We start from the raw sequence: 17,410 nt of genomic DNA on the forward strand, positions 1-17,410 counted from the left end.
GTAAGGTCATATATTGTACTACGTTGCAAGCCCCTGGAGCAATTTTTTGATTAGTGCTTTTGTGAACAAGAAACACTTAACAAGTGGCTCTATCCCATCTCCCCCCCGGCTTTCCCCTATCCCATCTCCCCCCTTTCCCTCGTCGCGATATAACCTTCGTGGTTGAAAACGACGTTAAACACCAAATTTATATTTTTACACGCACTTCACAGGGCATGTTACACGGACCGCACTCCCAGAGAAAACCATTTTGTCGACATAAGATGAGAACTACCCACTTTTACACGCCCAAATCGTGAGTAGAGAAGCTGACACTGAGACCGTGCATGATAACAAATACCTACCAATGCTTTATTTTAGCAAGTGTTTCTTCACCATTGGAATGTGCTTACCCCATGGCACGGAAGTTCCTCCGCCACAGGACAAATTTGGCCAATCTAGAGGACTATTGTAAAGCAAAAATATATCTGTGGAGGTATATATTTTACAGGCCCTTTTCCTCAATATTTTAAAAGACTTTTTATTAAAGAAGTTTTATAATCTCTGCTGACTTTCGGTTGTTTCTTGCACGACTTTGATCGTATTAAATACTAGCAGTCAGGGCACGGATTTTACCGGGGTATTCATTTAAAATACTTTATGGCCTCAAAAGCATCCGCGGAAGACATGTGCTACCCATTCAGAGTGTCCCCATCAATTCAATTCCTTCTTACTTGGTTTTATCGAATGATTTACCTACCTTTCTTGAGAAAATTCCAGATATTTGAGCAGCAGTTTTAACTGATGACTTTACACCCCTTGAGCACATAATAGCATGCGGAGGAACATGCGGAGGATCATGCGGAGGTTCATTATCCGAGAAAGGAAACAATGAATCAAGAAACCCAGATGCACATCTGCGGCTCCTAGGGCATGCAGTGTGCATGCACACGCGGTTATCTTGTTCCTGCATCTTGGCATCTCTAAGAAGATGCGACCACAGCAAGACAGACAGACACACTTACGTTCATTCTTATATATATATATTAGATACTGTAGGACCAAACACTTGCGACGACAGCTCCTGATGCTTGATCACGACACAGCAATACATACCAAAATGTCATGTGTTGGCCAAAGCATGAGTTTTCTTAGTTTTTTGTTAGGCACAATGCTAATGGAAGCTAACAAGCACTCATCTAGGTATGCACACATAGTGTGCTACAGTATTTAGTCTTAATACGTAAGTTTACAGTAATTATATTGTACAAAACTACATAAAAACAATATTATTTGATTTTTTCTGAGTTTTTTTTTTAGCCGTAAGCGCCATTTCTCATTTCGAATTTCTCAGTAACTGCTGTTCACAATGCGGCCGCAGTGAAACCAACAAAGGGGCCTCACTCTGGAAGAGTTTCCTGCTCCGATAAACATGGCGCTTACGGCTAAAAAAAAACTCAGAAAAAATCAATTCTGCGTTCTTGATAGCAGTTTCGTCCAGACTGGACTCCAGCTTTTGCTTTTCTTGTTTTTCTCTATCGTCCAAGCCCATAAAATCGAACAAGGCGGATTGCGTTTGGATTTCCCTCTTTCAGATGACTGAGATTGCCCCCCTTGAATCGTTCCGTGTCAAGGCCAGTTGTACTGGCCGTGTGTTCAAGATGAGCTCCTCCTAGCTTTTCTGAGCAAATTATCCACAAATTGTTTCATTCTTATTTTTCTCCAAACCCAAATGGAGGTTTAATCGCCAGCTTTATCTTCAAGATGGCGGGCGTTTTGATGCCTCTTCCAAACACCGGTTTGATTGAATGATTTACGTGCTATTTCGTCTGCTGTCACAACAACGGAAAGGCTGGAAGGGGATTTTACGACAACACCATTGTCTTTGCATGGTGTTGGAGCGGTTGGAGCTGATCAGCACCTTTAGCTGTTGAAGAGGTACTCTACCTCGTCCACTTGTGACTTTCTGCAGCACTTCTCTATGGAGCATGGGAGGGTTGTACTGAGAGGGGTCCACTAGTCCGAGGGTTCACTAGTCCGAGGGTTCACTAGTCCGAGGGTCCACTAGTCCGAGGGTCCACTAGTCCGAGGGTTCACTAGTCCGAGGGTCCACTAGTCCGAGGGTTCACTAGTCCGAGGGTTCACTATAGACGCTTGAACAAAGGATATGACGCTGTGCCAAAACGTGCTTTGACGGTCACCCCCTGAGTTTGATTACATTTTTTTTTATCTGTTCGCATCTTTCATGGCAAACCAATGTTTTTTAATGACAAACATAACCCATAGAGATAATAATCATAACCGTGCTAGATATGGTCATTTCTGTTAGACAATAAAAAAAGAAAGAAACGAGATGCGTGGGTTGAAACGAGTGAGTGTGAATGGGACACTTCAAGGGAACTCAGGATTTTGCTTGTTTGCTTGTTTACCATCGACTTACCTATAACTTACTGTGTGTGTTTGTAGATGAAGTATAAGTCTTCAAATCTGTCCCACAATAAATAAAAATTTCAAACTATTTCTTAAAAAAAAAAGGATTGAAAAGGAACGGTTTCGGACGTTACACATAATGTCAAATGTGCCTTGTGAACGAAAAGTTCGTCTGCTACTCCACTGTGAGCCGTCGTCAACATTCACGTTAATGGCGACTACAAATTGCACTCTTTGAACGTAATTTACCACACAAAAAGCATTAGACCGTGTGCTAGTCAGTCTTTCAGCTCTGAAAAGGTCAGTACTTTTTTTTTTGTCAAACGGTAACGTACGAAAATATCCAGATTCCAAAAAAGGTATTCTACATTTTCGCGGTAGAAAGATTATTTCGGGAAGCCATCTTTACCCAGAATGCACTCTGTGTTTGATTTCCCAAGATGGCGGCAAAGAAGAGAGAAGGTGAGTGTTTATAATTTTTTGTCAGGCACATCGTACTGGTAACGTCCGACATAATATAACGACTGAATTGCAAGTTTTTAGTGTTTTTAAAGCTTTTTAATGCACACTACAACGGCAAAAACGGACTGAAGCGGCAACACCATGTGTTTGCGTCCACACGTGTCTATGTACCGGGCATGAGTGACCTCGGCTTTCAGTCGTTACGTGGACACAGCACAAACTGTGTCCATTCAGTTCTACATCTACCAAGTGTAACATCTGACATGCTCAACAGCCTGCAGACTATATTTACAAACTGTTTGTCACTTTGTTTCTGGTTTTAGATGTGGTACACAATGTATTAAATAAGATTATTTTTGTTCTGACAAGATTTCTGTGTTTGTTGCATTTTTAATGAAATGTGTGTGTACTGCTTGCTGTCGGACGTTACACAGGACACAGTGAGCAGATGAATTTATGGGACAATAAAATTGAATTTTGGTTTGGATTTGATGTGAATGTCAATTTCAGCATCTAAGTCAATGATAAAGATTAGATTCAGAAATATCTGGCAAGTAATTATCATACTGTGGCTAGTTGTACTGTGTCCAGTGTAACATCCAACATCAGTCGGGTGCCCGTCTTTATTGATCAATATCTAAAAAACGCTGCTTTCATTTATCTTTTTAAAACTTGAAACACATTCAGGAAACCTCAGTCTTTAATGCTGCAACATCCAACAACAAATATAAACAGTTTTATTTTTGCCTCAAGTGTCCCATTGTAAGGAGGCAGGTTCTGGCACAGCATCATATTCAATTTGATTTGTTTTTATTTGGCAAGCGATTCACAGAGCGCGGCGCGTTGTGCAGCGCAGCGATTCCCAGAGCGCGGCTATTGCTCTCACCAGCGCAGATTGTTGACGCGCTTTATTTTTGTACATGCATGATTATCAGCAACATTTTACACTCTTTCTTTGGACACTCAAAAGCAACTTCAGGGCTACAAGACTACAAAATTGCACTTTCTGCAGACTGAACATACGCGTTCAAATCAACCGAAAAAAAATCACTGAAAAAACAATCTGCGCATGCGCGAATTCCAAAATGGCTGCTGAAGTGTTAACTGGTGTGACACCGATTAACAGTTCCGCGGCACTGTACTCGGATAATTGTTTAAAAACGTCATCCCAGTTTAAAAACTCAGCTCCTTTCCATATAGTAGAAGCTTTCTTTCTTTCTTTATTTGGTGTTTAACGTCGTTTTCAACCATTCAAGGTTATATCGCGACGGAGGGATGGAGCCACTTGTTAATTGTTTCCCGTTCACAAAAGCACCAATCAAAAAATTGCAAGTTTCCAATACAAAGGACTTAACATCTCTTACATACTGCTTGACCAAAATCTTTACAAACATTGACTATATTCTATACAAGAAACACCTAACAAGGGTAAAAGGAGAAACAGAATCCGTTAGTCGCCTCCTACGACATGCTGGGGAGCATCGGGTAAATTCTTCCCCCTAACCCGCGGGGGGAATATAGTAGAAGCCATTGCAATGACATGTAGTGATATGACTGCCAAGTATTCAAGGCCGGTGTCACGAACTCTGAAAACTCTGCCTGAACAATCCTTCTCATTGCGGTCAATGCGCATGCGCTAACATGGGGAGATTAATCAGGTCGTGAACAACCTAACCCTAATCCTAACCCGAACCCTAACCCATGGTTCGATCGGTCAAAGGGTCGCATTTTGTAAGTCCAAGATTGGCGCAGGCGCATTGACCGCAATGGCAGAGGTATGCACGTTTTTACATCGGCGCAGCGATATATGGTGAATTCAGTTGAAAGAGTGAGAGAGAGAGAATGGAGCTCTGTTTTTCGTTTTATTGACAGTTTTATTTCTCAAATAGATCAGATAGATGTAGCTGTTGTAAACTTTGCGATTGTGAAGGAAATGTATCGGCAGAATACATCGCGCGTCGTGAATCGCAGCGCTCCTCGTAGCGCAGCGCGTTGTAAATCGCAACGCTGCACAACGCGCCGCGCGCTGTGAATCCACTTCGTTTCTATTTTGTGTGTGTATGTGTGCGTGTGCGTGCGTGCGTGTGGTTTTCACTGCTGTGGGAACCAAATCGAAGAATATTCTCATAAAAACACTGAGTTGTTTTCATTCAAAAAGATAATGACTTGTGGTGTTTTATATTTTGACTGAAGAAATCTCAGACTATTTCCCCCAAGAAACTTAGTTACAGGGTGACCCAAAAAAAAGAGTACCCAAACAAAACGTCATAAATTGAACAAAAATAAAGCAATCTTCATAAAATTTATTTACACACATAAGTAGCCTCTGCATGATTTGCACAGAACATTTTAGCGTTCTAGCTTGTCTTTCAGGAAAGTTATGCTCATTCTACAGAACAGGCTCCAAATGGCCTCCGCGCCGATTCAGGCAAACTTGAACTCGCCGCGCAAAGTTATCAATCACCCGCACACACTCCTGTTGCGAGATTCCGCGAATGGTTGTTGTGATGGCTCACTTGAGTTCTGCGATTGTCTGTGGGTTGTTCCTGTAGACGTTGTCTTTCAGGAACCCCCAAAGATAGAAATCTGGGGGATTTAAATCCGGGGGAGGCCATTTGGAGCATGTTCTGTAGAATGAGCATAACTTTCCTGAAAGACAAGCTAGAACGCTAACATTTTTTGTTGAAATCATGCAGAGGCTACTTGTGTGTGTAAATAAATTTTATGAAGATTGCTTTATTTTTGTTCAATTTATGACGTTTTGTTTGGGTACTCTTTTTTTTGGGTCACCCTGTATTTATATTTTGACTGAAGAAAGGATATTAAATTTATCAGGATACCGCCCCGACTGGACAATTACGTGATCGAACTGCCTACAGTTTTTAGTCATATTATATAGCACCTCGGGTTTCCTTTTGCCCGTGAGGGTCAATTAGTTACACACACACACACACACACACACACACACACACACACACACACACACACACAGAGACAGACAGACACAGTGAAACCTATATATATACCGCCTTTTAAGGGGCGGTATAATAACTGGAAAATCAAGTGTCTATAGTAAACCCTCGGACTAGTGAACCCTCGGACTAGTGAACCCTCGGACTAGTGAACCCTCGGACTAGTGGGACGTTCCCGGTTGTACTTGTAGGTGGTCCTGACTCATGCAGTGACTGGCTTCCTCTTTCGGGTGACTGATAGGACGTGGCATTTTAATTTGAGGTGTTGAAAGACATTGGCCACTTCTTCTCTCACAGTTCAAGTTTGTCCAGGTCTTCTTGTAGAACATGGGAGTCAGTCTGAGTGATATATATATATATATATGCGCCGGTAAAGGATGATGTCATCGGCCGTGAGGCGAACTGTAGACTTGATGTCGTTGCTGATGTTATTGATGTATGCAAAGAACAAGGTTGGGAACAACAGCTGTCAGTTGGCCCACTGTGGAAGCTTGTCCCTCGACAACAAGCATCTGGGTCCTGCTGGGGAGGAACTCCTCAATCCAGCTGAGGGTCTGGTCACAGACGCCGTAGTAGTGGTGCTTGAGAAGAAGATGTTAGTGAGGCACCTTGTCAATCGCCTTTGAGAAATCAAGCAGGATGGTGTCTATTTGTTCTCCTTGAGTCCTTCATCATGTGCTGATTCCAGGCCATCGACAGTCAGGATCAGCTGGGTCTCGCATGATCTTTTGTGGAAACCGTGTTGGGCGTCCACTAGTACAATGTTTGTGTCCATATGGGCTGGCAGTGCATTGTGGATGATGTGCTCGCACAGTCGCAGTGTTTGCCACACACTGTTGTCAGGGAGATGGATAGTTAGTTGGCAGAGGAGCTCCGATCTTCTTATAGTCTTACTAATTAATGGCGGTTGGACTATTTAAGTATAACCAAACCACTATTGCATGACACAAGGTCTCAAGTACAGCTAGATCAGTTGGACCTGAAAATGTGTATAGGTATGGTGCCCTGGCTACAGATCTATTGTTCTGTCAGAAGACCTCATACTTGTCAAAACTACCACTATCAGACGGTTGACCGACCAGGTGTCCGAACAATGTGTCATACTCATAAGTCATATCAAAAGAGTATGCGTCAATGACGATTCAAGACCGAGGCCTGAGAACAACACTGGGAGTTGACTCAATCTGCCCAAACTGAAAAATGAATTTAGACTGGAATAGGCAGCAGGGTTACACTTAATTTTTAAAGTTACAGTTTGTGAACACTGAATGAAAAACTGTGATTGATTTTATTGTAATTTGTATGTTTCAGAACACCAACAACAATGTCATCAGTTTCTTCACCCAAAGACGAGCCATTCAGTCTTCATACAACAAGTCTACAGTCCAATAAGGAACAGCTAACTCCTCACAAACTGTCGCTGTTGGTGCTGATTGCAGAATATCATGACTCTCAGAAATTTACTCCTGGCATCGATGACGAAGAGGAGAATGCAGATTCATACACACTCAGTGAGAGTGAGAGACGACAAGTCATGACCATGCTGCTGGATCTCTTGCAGGTGTGTATTCAGTACAATACAAAAATTACAATACAATTCCACTTTATTATCTCAACATGAGAAATTGAATTTTGGCCTGCAATGAACACACAATTTCACCATTAAACCACATCAATATAAGCAACAATTGCACACACACACAGTCACACACACACACACACACAAGCATACAGGTTATGCTATTGTTTGAATAGAAGGATTTGATTCGAAGGGCTGCCTGTTTGTCTCCCAGGCAGGGTACATAGACGATTTCAAGGAGATCGGCAAAAGTCAAAACATCCTAAAGCTTTGATTTTTTTTACATTTAGTCAAGTTTTGACTAAATGTTTTAACATAGAGGGGGAATCGAGACGAGGGTCGTGGTGTGTGTGTCTGTGCGTGTGTGTGTGTAGAGCGATTCAGAGTAAACTACTGGACCGATCTTTATGAAATTTTACATGAGAGTTCCTGGGTATGATATCCCCAGACGCTTTTTTTCATTTTTTCGATAAATGTCTTTTATGACGTCATATCCGGCTGTTTGTAAAAGTTGAGGCGGCACTGTCACACCTTCATTTTTCAATCAAATTGATTGAAATTTTAGCCAAGCAATCTTCGACGAAGACGGGACTTCGGTATTGCATTTCAGCATGGAGGCTTAAAAATTAATTAATGACTTTGGTCATAAAAATCTGAAAATTGTAATTAAAATTATTTTTTTATAAAACGATCCAAAATTACTTTTATTTTATTCTTCATCATGTTCTGGTTCCAAAAACATATAAATATGTTATGTTCGGATTAAAAGCAAGCTCTGAAAATTAAAAATATAAAAATTATGATTAAAATTAAATTTCCGAAATCGTTTTAAAACCAATTTCATCTTATTCCTTGTCGGTTCCTGATTCCCAAAACATATAGATATGATATGTTTGGATTAAAAACACGCTCAGAAAGTTAAAACGAAGAGAGGTACAGTAAAGCGTCCTATGCAGCACAGCGCAACCGCTACCTCGTTAAACAGGCTCGTCACTTTCACTGCCTTTTGCACTAGCGGCGGACTACGGTCATTGTGAAAAAATTCAGTGCGTTCAGTTTCATTCTGTGAGTTCCGCAGCTTGACTAAATGTAGTAATTTCGCCTTACGCGACTTGTTTTTATAATTGCTTCAGGGGAGGTCCCAAAAATCAAATATTTTGCTTGTGCTCTACTCTGTGGACCCTCACAGGGTTGCTGCCCCTTGACCCTGACTGGATGATGCAGAGCCTGGAACCCTGACATATTTTTGAGAAAAAACTTTCACTAGTAGTAGTAGTTTCAGTTCAGTAGCATGCCTGTCTCTAGTCGGCAAAGCCTGTCCTTAACTGAGTTTGCGGTAAAAAGACTTTGCGAAGTCGACTTCAGGCTCAAATTCAGCACTGCTTTAATTCTATGTTCTAAAATCTACTCTTTGAATTTGTATTTGTCTATGTCATTGTCAGTATGTGTGCTGATTTTCCTTTCCTGGTGTAGTAAAAATTACCGATTTTTATGGGGTGGGAAAGCATAGTGCCATTAATAATAATAATAATAATGCAAACTTTTATAGCGCTATTCTAGAAAAATGTCTACTCTTAGCGCTTTACAATACATACATCGACCAAGCATACTATACACGCACAGGCAAAGAAACCGACCAAACATAACCAACAAACTATACATGCACAGGCAAAGAAAACGACCAAACATACAATACACGCACAGGCAAAGATAACGACCAAACATAAACAAACATACTATGACCAATCATAACCAACATACTATACGCGCGCAGGCAAAGAGAACAAAACATAGTGGTGACTAGGGGTATTAAACCATTAACTGGCTGCATTTTGATGTTGAGTTATTTATTAATTACGTGGTGCATGAGGCCATGAATAATGTTTTTATAATTATGATACAGTGGAACCCTCCTTTTAAGACTCCCCAATTTATAAGACTCCCTCCCTTCTAAGGCCATGATTTCTCAGATATTATGTTCATAACGTCTGTAAATTTACCCTCATTTTAAGACTCCCTCCTTTTAAGATCTATCTGAAATTGCTGCATTTCTCAGATTTGTGGAGGTCTTAAAATGGGGGTTCCACTGTATGTGATTCACAGTATTGGCGTTAACTGGTAATTACCGTATTTTACCGGTTGAAATGAGAAAATACTGGAAAAAAATCAGCTGCCGAAATGACCTACCGGTTGATTTTTAGAACTACTGGGTTTTTTTCTCGGGTAAAACAACAAAACCAATACTTTGTCTGAGTTGGACTCTTACTGGTTCCATTGACCAGCCTACCATTTTTTTCTAGACAGTTTGCATCATAAAAGTTTGTGTACCGGTTTGAAAAAATACTAGCGTCATCACTGATTTATTGATTGTATGTTCCAGAGTCCTGACCTTGATCTGAGTGAACTGAAAGTCCGCCTCATGCCTGCCCTGCATCCTACCATGATGGAGAAATTTGAAGACAGGTGAGTACAGCGTGTGTGCCTCTGCAAACGTGTGCATCGAGAGAAATTCAAGTTTTACGCCCTCACGGTAACGCCATCAGGGGCATGTTCTCGGGTTTTAGGTACCATCCAGAGACTCTCCCAGAACAGACAGGAGTGGAGACTTTGTTGCTGCCCTACATGCCAACCGGCATAACAGGCAGTAAGTTCTTTCTTCTTCTACGTTCGTGGGCTGAAACTCCCACGTACACTCGTGTTTTTTGCACGAGTGGAATTTTACGTGTATGACCGTTTTTACCCCGCCATTTAGGCAGCCATACGCCGCTTTCGGAGGAAGCATGCTGGGTATTTTCGTGTTTCTATAACCCACCGAACTCTGACATGGATTGGATTACAGGATCTTTTCCGTGCGCACTTGGTCTTGTGCTTGCGTGTACACACGAAGGGGGATAAGCCACTAGCATGTCTGCACATAAGAGGACCTGGGAGATCGGACAAATCTCCACACTTAACCCACCGGGATTCGAACCGTCGACCTTCCGATTAAGAGGCCGACGTCTTACCACCACGCCACAGCGCCCGTCACAGGCAGTCAGTAAGTTAGTAAGTCTCGGGTTTTACCCCAACTTTAGATGAGATACACAAGTGTATGCCTGTTTAGGTGGTATCAGCCATCTGCACTTATGGCAAAATGACCGAGGTCTTTTACATGCCACTGTAGTGACACGTGGGTGGGTCATGGATACCATCTCTGGGTCTGCACATAAAGTTGACTTGTGTTCGTCCTATGCGTGTTTTATATTTAATTTTCACCTCATTTATATAATTTTGTGACTCACAAACTGTAACATATTTCATCTGATGTAGTTGAAGCAGCAATTTCAAACGTATTTTGCTCATATTTTAATTTATGACTGCAGGCTAGAAGACTTCAAAACAGACAAGGACGCAGCCGTGGTAGACTTCATTGAGACACTTGGTTCCATGGTGATGAATGAAGAAAATGACTGCACCATTCACCGGGCAAGTGTAGTAGGTGGGTATTTATTGTTGTTTTACAAACTACTTCTTAGAACTAGCATGGAAGCATCCTCTAGCACTCGCTGGTACATGTATTAAAAAGTTAAATGTTTTTATACTGTCATGGAAAAGTACGTTGAAAAAGCTTGTCTTAATTCCAGAGAGATCATTGATGTTTCTATCATTTTGCCACTACTTCAGTTCTGTGATTTTAAGGGTTGATATGAAGTTTCACAAATTCAGCTTTTTCCTTTAGTTATTGTATGTTTTGATTTTATTTCTAAGATACGTTATTCAACTTATTGTGTTGGATTTGGCTGTCCCTTTTACATTCAGTCAAGTCTCTCTCTCTCTCTCTCTCTTTCTCTCTCTCTCTCTCTCTCTCTCTCTCTCTCTGTCTCTGTCTCTCTGTCTCTCTCTCTCTCTGTGTCTCTCTCTCTCTCTGGTCTCTCTCTGGTCTCTCTCTCTCTCTCTCTCTCTCTCTCTCTCTCTCTCTCTCTCTCTCTCTCTCTCTCTCTCTCTCTCTCTCTCTCTCTCTCTCTCTCTCTCTCTCTCTGGTCTAATAAAGAAAGTTAGAGAGTACAGTGCGCATTTCAGTGCAATTGCTTGACTGAATGGTCAATCACGCCTCAGTGTTCTTGTTTCTTTATGTATCACTCTGATAATACCTTCCAATGACATGAGGCATTGCACTTGCAGGCATCTTTATCCGACGGCTGTGGCTGTCGTTCAGCCAGATGTCCTTCAGTCAGCTGACCAGCTTTCTCCATCGCCTGCACTCGTACCTCACTGGCCAGCCCGTAATGACCTACAGCCACCAGGTGGCAGAGTCAGCGGCCCGAGAGAACGCCATGGGCGATGGAGAGAGAAGGATGAGCGAATCCTTCGGTGGGTCCTTGACAGACTCACTCATGTCAGCCAGAGGGGGGCCGCTGGGGCAGTCTGGTCTGATGGCTGCTGACCTCAGTGCCATCGGTGTCAGGTAGGTGTGTGGTGGCTATCGGGATCGAGACAGTCACAAGTCCAGGTGGTTGTCAGTACAGTGGAACCCCCATGTTAAGACCTCCTCAAATCTGAGAAAAGCCGGTCTTAATTCAAAGGTGGGAGTCTTAAAATGGGGGTAAATTTACTGAGGTTATGAGCAGATCACGTTAAAAAAAATATCAAGGTCTTAAAAAGGGGGAGTCTTGAGGGAACAGAATAAGGTCATATATTGTACTACGTTGCAAGCCCCTGGAGCAATTTTTTGATTAGTGCTTTTGTGAACAAAAAACAATTAACAAGTGGCTCTATCCCATCCCATTTTGTGGGCAGCTTCAATGATATAGGAAAGCAGGTGGTTGGAGTCTCATGGCGTTTTCTGTTTTTCTCTTGTACAGTGGGGAGCGAGAGAAAATGTCATTTTCACAGAAACAAGCAGAGTTCTTTATATCACAGCAGGTAATTATGTTTCCTTTGTTGGTGTTGTTGTACAGTGATGATTTAACGTACATTGCATATTTAACTATAGACGGGCGCAGTGGCGTGGTGGTAAGACGTCGGCCTTCTAATCGGGAGGTCGTGAGTTCAAATCCCTGTCGCTGCCACCTGGTGGGTTAAGAGTGGAGATTTTTCCAATCTCCCAGGTCAACTGATGTGCAGACCTGCTAGTGATTTAATCACATATTCTTACTCCAATTCTTATGAATGCATTGACTTTAGTCCCACATGCTAGATGTCGAAAAAACCTCTCAAATTACCTGCCCTTAGTAGGGTGGTAACCAAGCTAAAAGCGACGCCATAGCCGTTGCTATGGCCTGACCTTGCTCGGTTACCCATAACACCCTGCGCCCCACGTGAGCGCCAGCATCCGTAATAATCATTCTCGTCTTTCGACAACACACGGTGGACGTGTCCGAATTTCGCTCTCACTTTTGGCCTTCACTTGCCTGCTTGTCCGTGAGACTAGCCGGTTTCCTGTAGGTCTACCTGTCCGTCTACCTTTTGGTGAGATCTTTCCTGTTTATGTTTGGTATAAATGGTGTTAGCTTTGTGTTGAACATGCACGCAGAAGTTTTTTGTTCTGGGTGACTGTTTTTCGCCGGTCTTAAAATGGCCGACAACAAAGCTAAACTCGGCGCGAGACTGGAAGGTGGCAAAGCTCTTAGCCTGGTTTAGTAACTATTCCTAAGAGTAGCCTAAGAACTTTGATTTGCCTATTATGCGGGTCGTAGATCCGTCAAACAGCACTTCTTTTTATGTTCCTATCCCTCCGAGGGTGGGTTCAGTTCTTTCACAGCTCGCTTCCCCTGTTGGGGTTAATCAGCCTTTAGGCTCCTTTTTGACTTTTTGTTGGATCGTCGTCGGTGCGACTGATGGGGGGGGGGAGTAGCCGTGTGGCTATTCTTTCCCCTTTCTCTGTGTAAGAGGAATCAGTCAATGTCCTCCTTTTGGGGGGACTTAACGATGTTTTGTGTCTATTTTCTCGGCTGTTTCAGGCGCGATCGGCGGTTCCCGCCCTCCCGTTTCGTCAGCTTCGCACTGTGGCCTAGTGCAAATGGCCTGTTCGGTTCAGCCCGTTTTTTGCCTCTGGTGGCTCTGGGCTGATCTCGAGCACCCCTTCCTTTTAGGAGGGGGGGCCTGCTCCCTGCCTGCGTCTAACCACTCTGATTACCGCCGGTACTTCACAGTGTGTTACGCAGCCCCCCGCCTTTGGGGGGGGGGATAGGGGGGCGCTCCTGCGTCGCACCGTCGCAAACGGCCAGCTCGGTTCAGTCCTTTCTGCCACTGGTAGGCTGGGTTGTTCGCGAGCACTCTCTTCGTAAGGAGAGGGGGTCTGCTTCCTCTCTTTCTCTTCCCGCTCAGCTTGCTTTTAGCACTGCTGCGGTGGGAAGTCAGCTCTCTCCCCTGGTGGGAGAGGGAGAGGGGGGCATGGTAAGTCGCAGCCTGGCCTTGGCCATCCCTGTCCCATTGGGGGCGGGGGGCTGCTGCTTCCTCTCTTTTCTCTTCCCGCTCGGCTTGCTTTTAGCACTGCTGCGGTGGGAAGTCAGTTCTCTCCCCGGGTGGGAGAGGGAGAGAGGGGGCTCGGTAAGTCACGGTCTGGGCTTGTCCCACTCTGCCCTTTGCGGGCAGGGGGCTGTGTTAGCTTCCCACCCTTTCCCGCCCCCCGGGCGCGTTGGGGTGGCGGCTTTCCAGGCTACGTTACATACCCCTTCTCTGCTCCGTTTGGGGCAGGGTGGGGGGGTGTCAGTGGCTCACTCTTTCCCGCCCACTGGGCAGGATCGGGTGGGGGCTGGAGCAGCGTTCCACCCTGTCCCTCCCTCTGGGTCGGACGGGGTGGGCGCTGTTGGACTGTCTTCACAGTCTGTGCCTCTATTGTCCTGGCCCGACAGTCGTCCTCCTCCCCTATCGGGTTGTGTGGGCGGTGGGCTATAGGACTACGGCAGGTGGACGGAGGGGGGTCGGCCGTTTTTCGGTTCGTCTCTCTCCGTCGCTCTTACTGCTGCGACGAGCCACCCCCCTCCTCATCTGGGGCGTGGCTTGGCTCAGGCCTTGCTACACAGTGGGGGTGCTATGTACGGCTTTCCAGGCTACCTTACATACTCCTTCTCTGCTCCGTTTGGGGCAGGTGGCTGTGTTAGCTGCCCGCGCTTGTCGCGGGTAGCGGTCGCGAAACAATGAGTTTGACTCTCTTTTGTTCTCGGCAGGGTGTCTCGCACAGTGGTCAGGGAACAATGAGCTTTGCTCCGTTTTGTTCTCTGCACGGGCTGTGCCGGCTGTCTACATGGTCAGGCGGAGACAGAACGTACCCTTTCTCTCCAGTCTCCCATTCTTTGTGTTCACAATGATCTGCAGGGACTCGGCTTTAGTATCGCCTGGCCGGTGGTCATTGTCCGTAGCCAGCATAGGTCACCCCCCCCCCCCCTCCTAGGGGTGGGTGAGTGATAGGGCTACTTGACTTCGGCAGGTGGACGAGCGAGGATCGGCCGTTTACGGCCGTTTCTCTGTTTCAGTCCTTACCCCCTCTTGGGGTTACGGCTGTGCTGGACCGCCCCCCTCCCCACTTGGGGTGGGTTGTGGTCATACCAGGTAGTCTGGTTCTTAGCACTGGGATGCTTCTCTCGCACAGCGGGTGGGGTAAGACGCGCCGGGCCCGGCTTTGTCTTGCTTCTCCACTCTCTCTTCTTCTTGGCAGAGATCTGTGCCAGTTACCAACCCCTCTTCCCCCCACCTCTTGTTCAGGTGGGCGGTTTTGGGTTGGCAGTCAGAGACTGATCACGCTTTTCATCCACACTCTTGGCGGTGTTATCGGCAGGAGATTTAGTGCGCGACCTCCCCTGCCTCCCCTCCTTTTGTGTTTTACACAACTGGTGGTTAGGTTCGGACTCCTTGTTTAAGGAGGGGGAGTGTATAGGGTTGCCTACTGATTGTAGGCTTCCCATACATAGAGCGGCTGCTGTTGCAGTTTACTTTGGCCCGGATAGGTTGGGGGTGTCTCTCTTCCTTCCTCTTCCGGGATGCCTTTGGGTTTTCACAGGCTTTCTCGCAATTTGTTTCATTTGCTGAGTCTGCGGTGATTGCCTACCACATGCCACACTTTTTGGCTTGATCCGCACCTTAGGATAGTGGTCTTCAGCCTACACCTTTCCCGCTGCTTTTTACGCAGGGGACTGCTGGCTTCGGGGTTTCAGGCTGCTTCGTCCTCACTTTTAGTGCGGAAGAAGATAGCAGGGAAGTTTCAGGCTCAGGGTCTGATCCGGACTTTTTTATGGGCAGGGGCTAGTTTCTGGCTTCGCTTACAGACCACAGGGAACATGGAGTTTTCATGATATTACTCCTCCCTCTCCTCTCTGGAGGAGATAGGATGGCATGGTTTGGAGTTTTTTGCTTTGGCTGAGACTCTCTTCTGTGCTTTCTTATAGGCAATTTTATCCTCCCGGAACGCTCTTTTGGGTTAGGGAGGATGCCTTGGATAAGGCTTTAGCCAGGCTGCTGGCAGCTTGGGCTAGGGTCGTCACGGAGCGGAGTGGTTTCTCTGTGACGTTTTAGGCCCACACTGTTTTGGCTTGGTGTGATCTCCTTCCTTTACAAGGGGTTTGATTTCATGCTGGTTGCAGGAAGCAAGGGTCAGGCTTTTTCGGGGGTTGTTGAAACCTACTCAATAGCTGGAATCTTTCCCTTCCTTCTTGGACCTCTGGCAGCGCATTTAGGCGCTCCCGGTTGCAAAGGGGTGTTTTGGTTCAGTGTCTCCTCCCTCTCTGCGGGAGGTGGGTCGGCATGGGCTAGAGCTTTCAGCTTTGGCTGAGATTTTCCTCGGTGCTCTCACATGAGCTTTCCTTCTGCGTTTCTGCACACAGGAAAGGGCTCGGTTTCTGGGGGTGTTGGTCTCTGGACTTTCTCGGGGGCTGGTTGAGCTTTTTCAAGGTCAATCAGCTTGTCAGCTGCACTTTCTTTTGGTGTTGAACCAGGTTTTTTGCCTGGTGCTCTCAGTAACCAGGCTAAATTCCGAGCTGTCCTTATCCCAGGTTTTTTACCTGGGCATGCTGTTTGACTTTGTCTCTTGGAAGGTTTATTCTTCACACAAGAGAATAGGGAGGCTTTAAGCTCTTTTCTCAGCCAGACTGGCACGAGAGCAGGCCTCTGCGGGGTCTTTATACCCGATCTTCGGTCGGACGGTATCGATTGCTATGCTGGCCCTCTAGTCTTTCCTCAAGTTTTTTTGGGGGTTCGGCCTCACAGGTCTGGGACATGAGGGTCCTCCTCCAGAGTGGGTTCCTCCACGCGGGAAGGTGGCTGGAATCCTTTTGTATCGCTCAGGGGACTTTTTTCCCTAGCTTTGTTTCCCCCTGGACTTAGACCGCTTTATTGATGCGTTTTCGTCTAGATGGGTCCTGCACTGGCAATTGCAGTCTTGAGGCTGTGATGTAGACGCAAATCCTTGGGCTTCTCTTTTGCCTGAGGTTAGGAGCAGTAGCTCTTAGTCTGCTAGCCTTTCCTTTTTTGGCTATTTACAGGCATGTCCTGTTGCATTCGGGCAATTCTTCTGTTGCTTCTTATGTGAACTAGCTGGGGTGAGCAAGTTCTCACTCCCTGTCAGACAGAGTATAAGGGATTCTGATGGGGTTTTTACACTTAATCATTTTCTCAGGGGAATATCTCCCCGGCCAGCTCTGCGATCTGGCCGACTCGCTCAACAGGTCCTCTCAGGGCTGGCACAGGGGTTGGCCCATCTGCTTACGGGTCTGGAGGCGTGCTGTTTGTGTTTTAAATCATGGGTGATGACTCTGATCTTTGGGCACGAAGCATATTTTTCCTCCACTTTATCTGTGTATGCTCCTTTTTTGGCCTCCTTGGCCAATTAGGGATTTAGAGCGGGGGTGCAACTCCTTAGCGCCCCTCTCTCAAGCCAGGTGGTTTTTCACCTCTGTTTCAGTTTTTGGCTTTGGGCAGCTGGGCCTCTTCTTTGGGGTTCCGGCGTCTCGGCTATCTCAGCTGTTTTGGAACAAATAGGCCTCTCTTCTGTTGCTCATGGCGTTCCTGTGGGCAG

The 17,410-nt window shown here is 45.4% G+C and overlaps 1 protein-coding gene across 1 annotated transcript in view; it reads left to right on the forward strand.

The window, feature by feature from the left end:
- The first annotated feature begins 1,723 nt into the window (after nucleotides 1-1,723).
- LOC138971411 (anaphase-promoting complex subunit 5-like) overlaps nucleotides 1,724-17,410 on the forward strand; it is a 29,986-nt gene continuing 14,299 nt past the window's right edge. Inside the window, exons 1-6 of the mRNA XM_070344135.1 lie at nucleotides 1,724-1,917; nucleotides 7,155-7,404; nucleotides 9,803-9,885; nucleotides 10,785-10,900; nucleotides 11,584-11,866; nucleotides 12,264-12,324. Coding sequence (XP_070200236.1) covers nucleotides 7,168-7,404; nucleotides 9,803-9,885; nucleotides 10,785-10,900; nucleotides 11,584-11,866; nucleotides 12,264-12,324 — 780 coding nt within the window. The 5' untranslated portion in view covers nucleotides 1,724-1,917; nucleotides 7,155-7,167. The remainder of the gene's footprint in view (nucleotides 1,918-7,154; nucleotides 7,405-9,802; nucleotides 9,886-10,784; nucleotides 10,901-11,583; nucleotides 11,867-12,263; nucleotides 12,325-17,410) is intronic.

This window comes from Littorina saxatilis, linkage group LG7, assembly GCF_037325665.1.
Source record: "Littorina saxatilis isolate snail1 linkage group LG7, US_GU_Lsax_2.0, whole genome shotgun sequence".
Lineage (NCBI taxonomy): Eukaryota > Metazoa > Mollusca > Gastropoda > Littorinimorpha > Littorinidae > Littorina > Littorina saxatilis.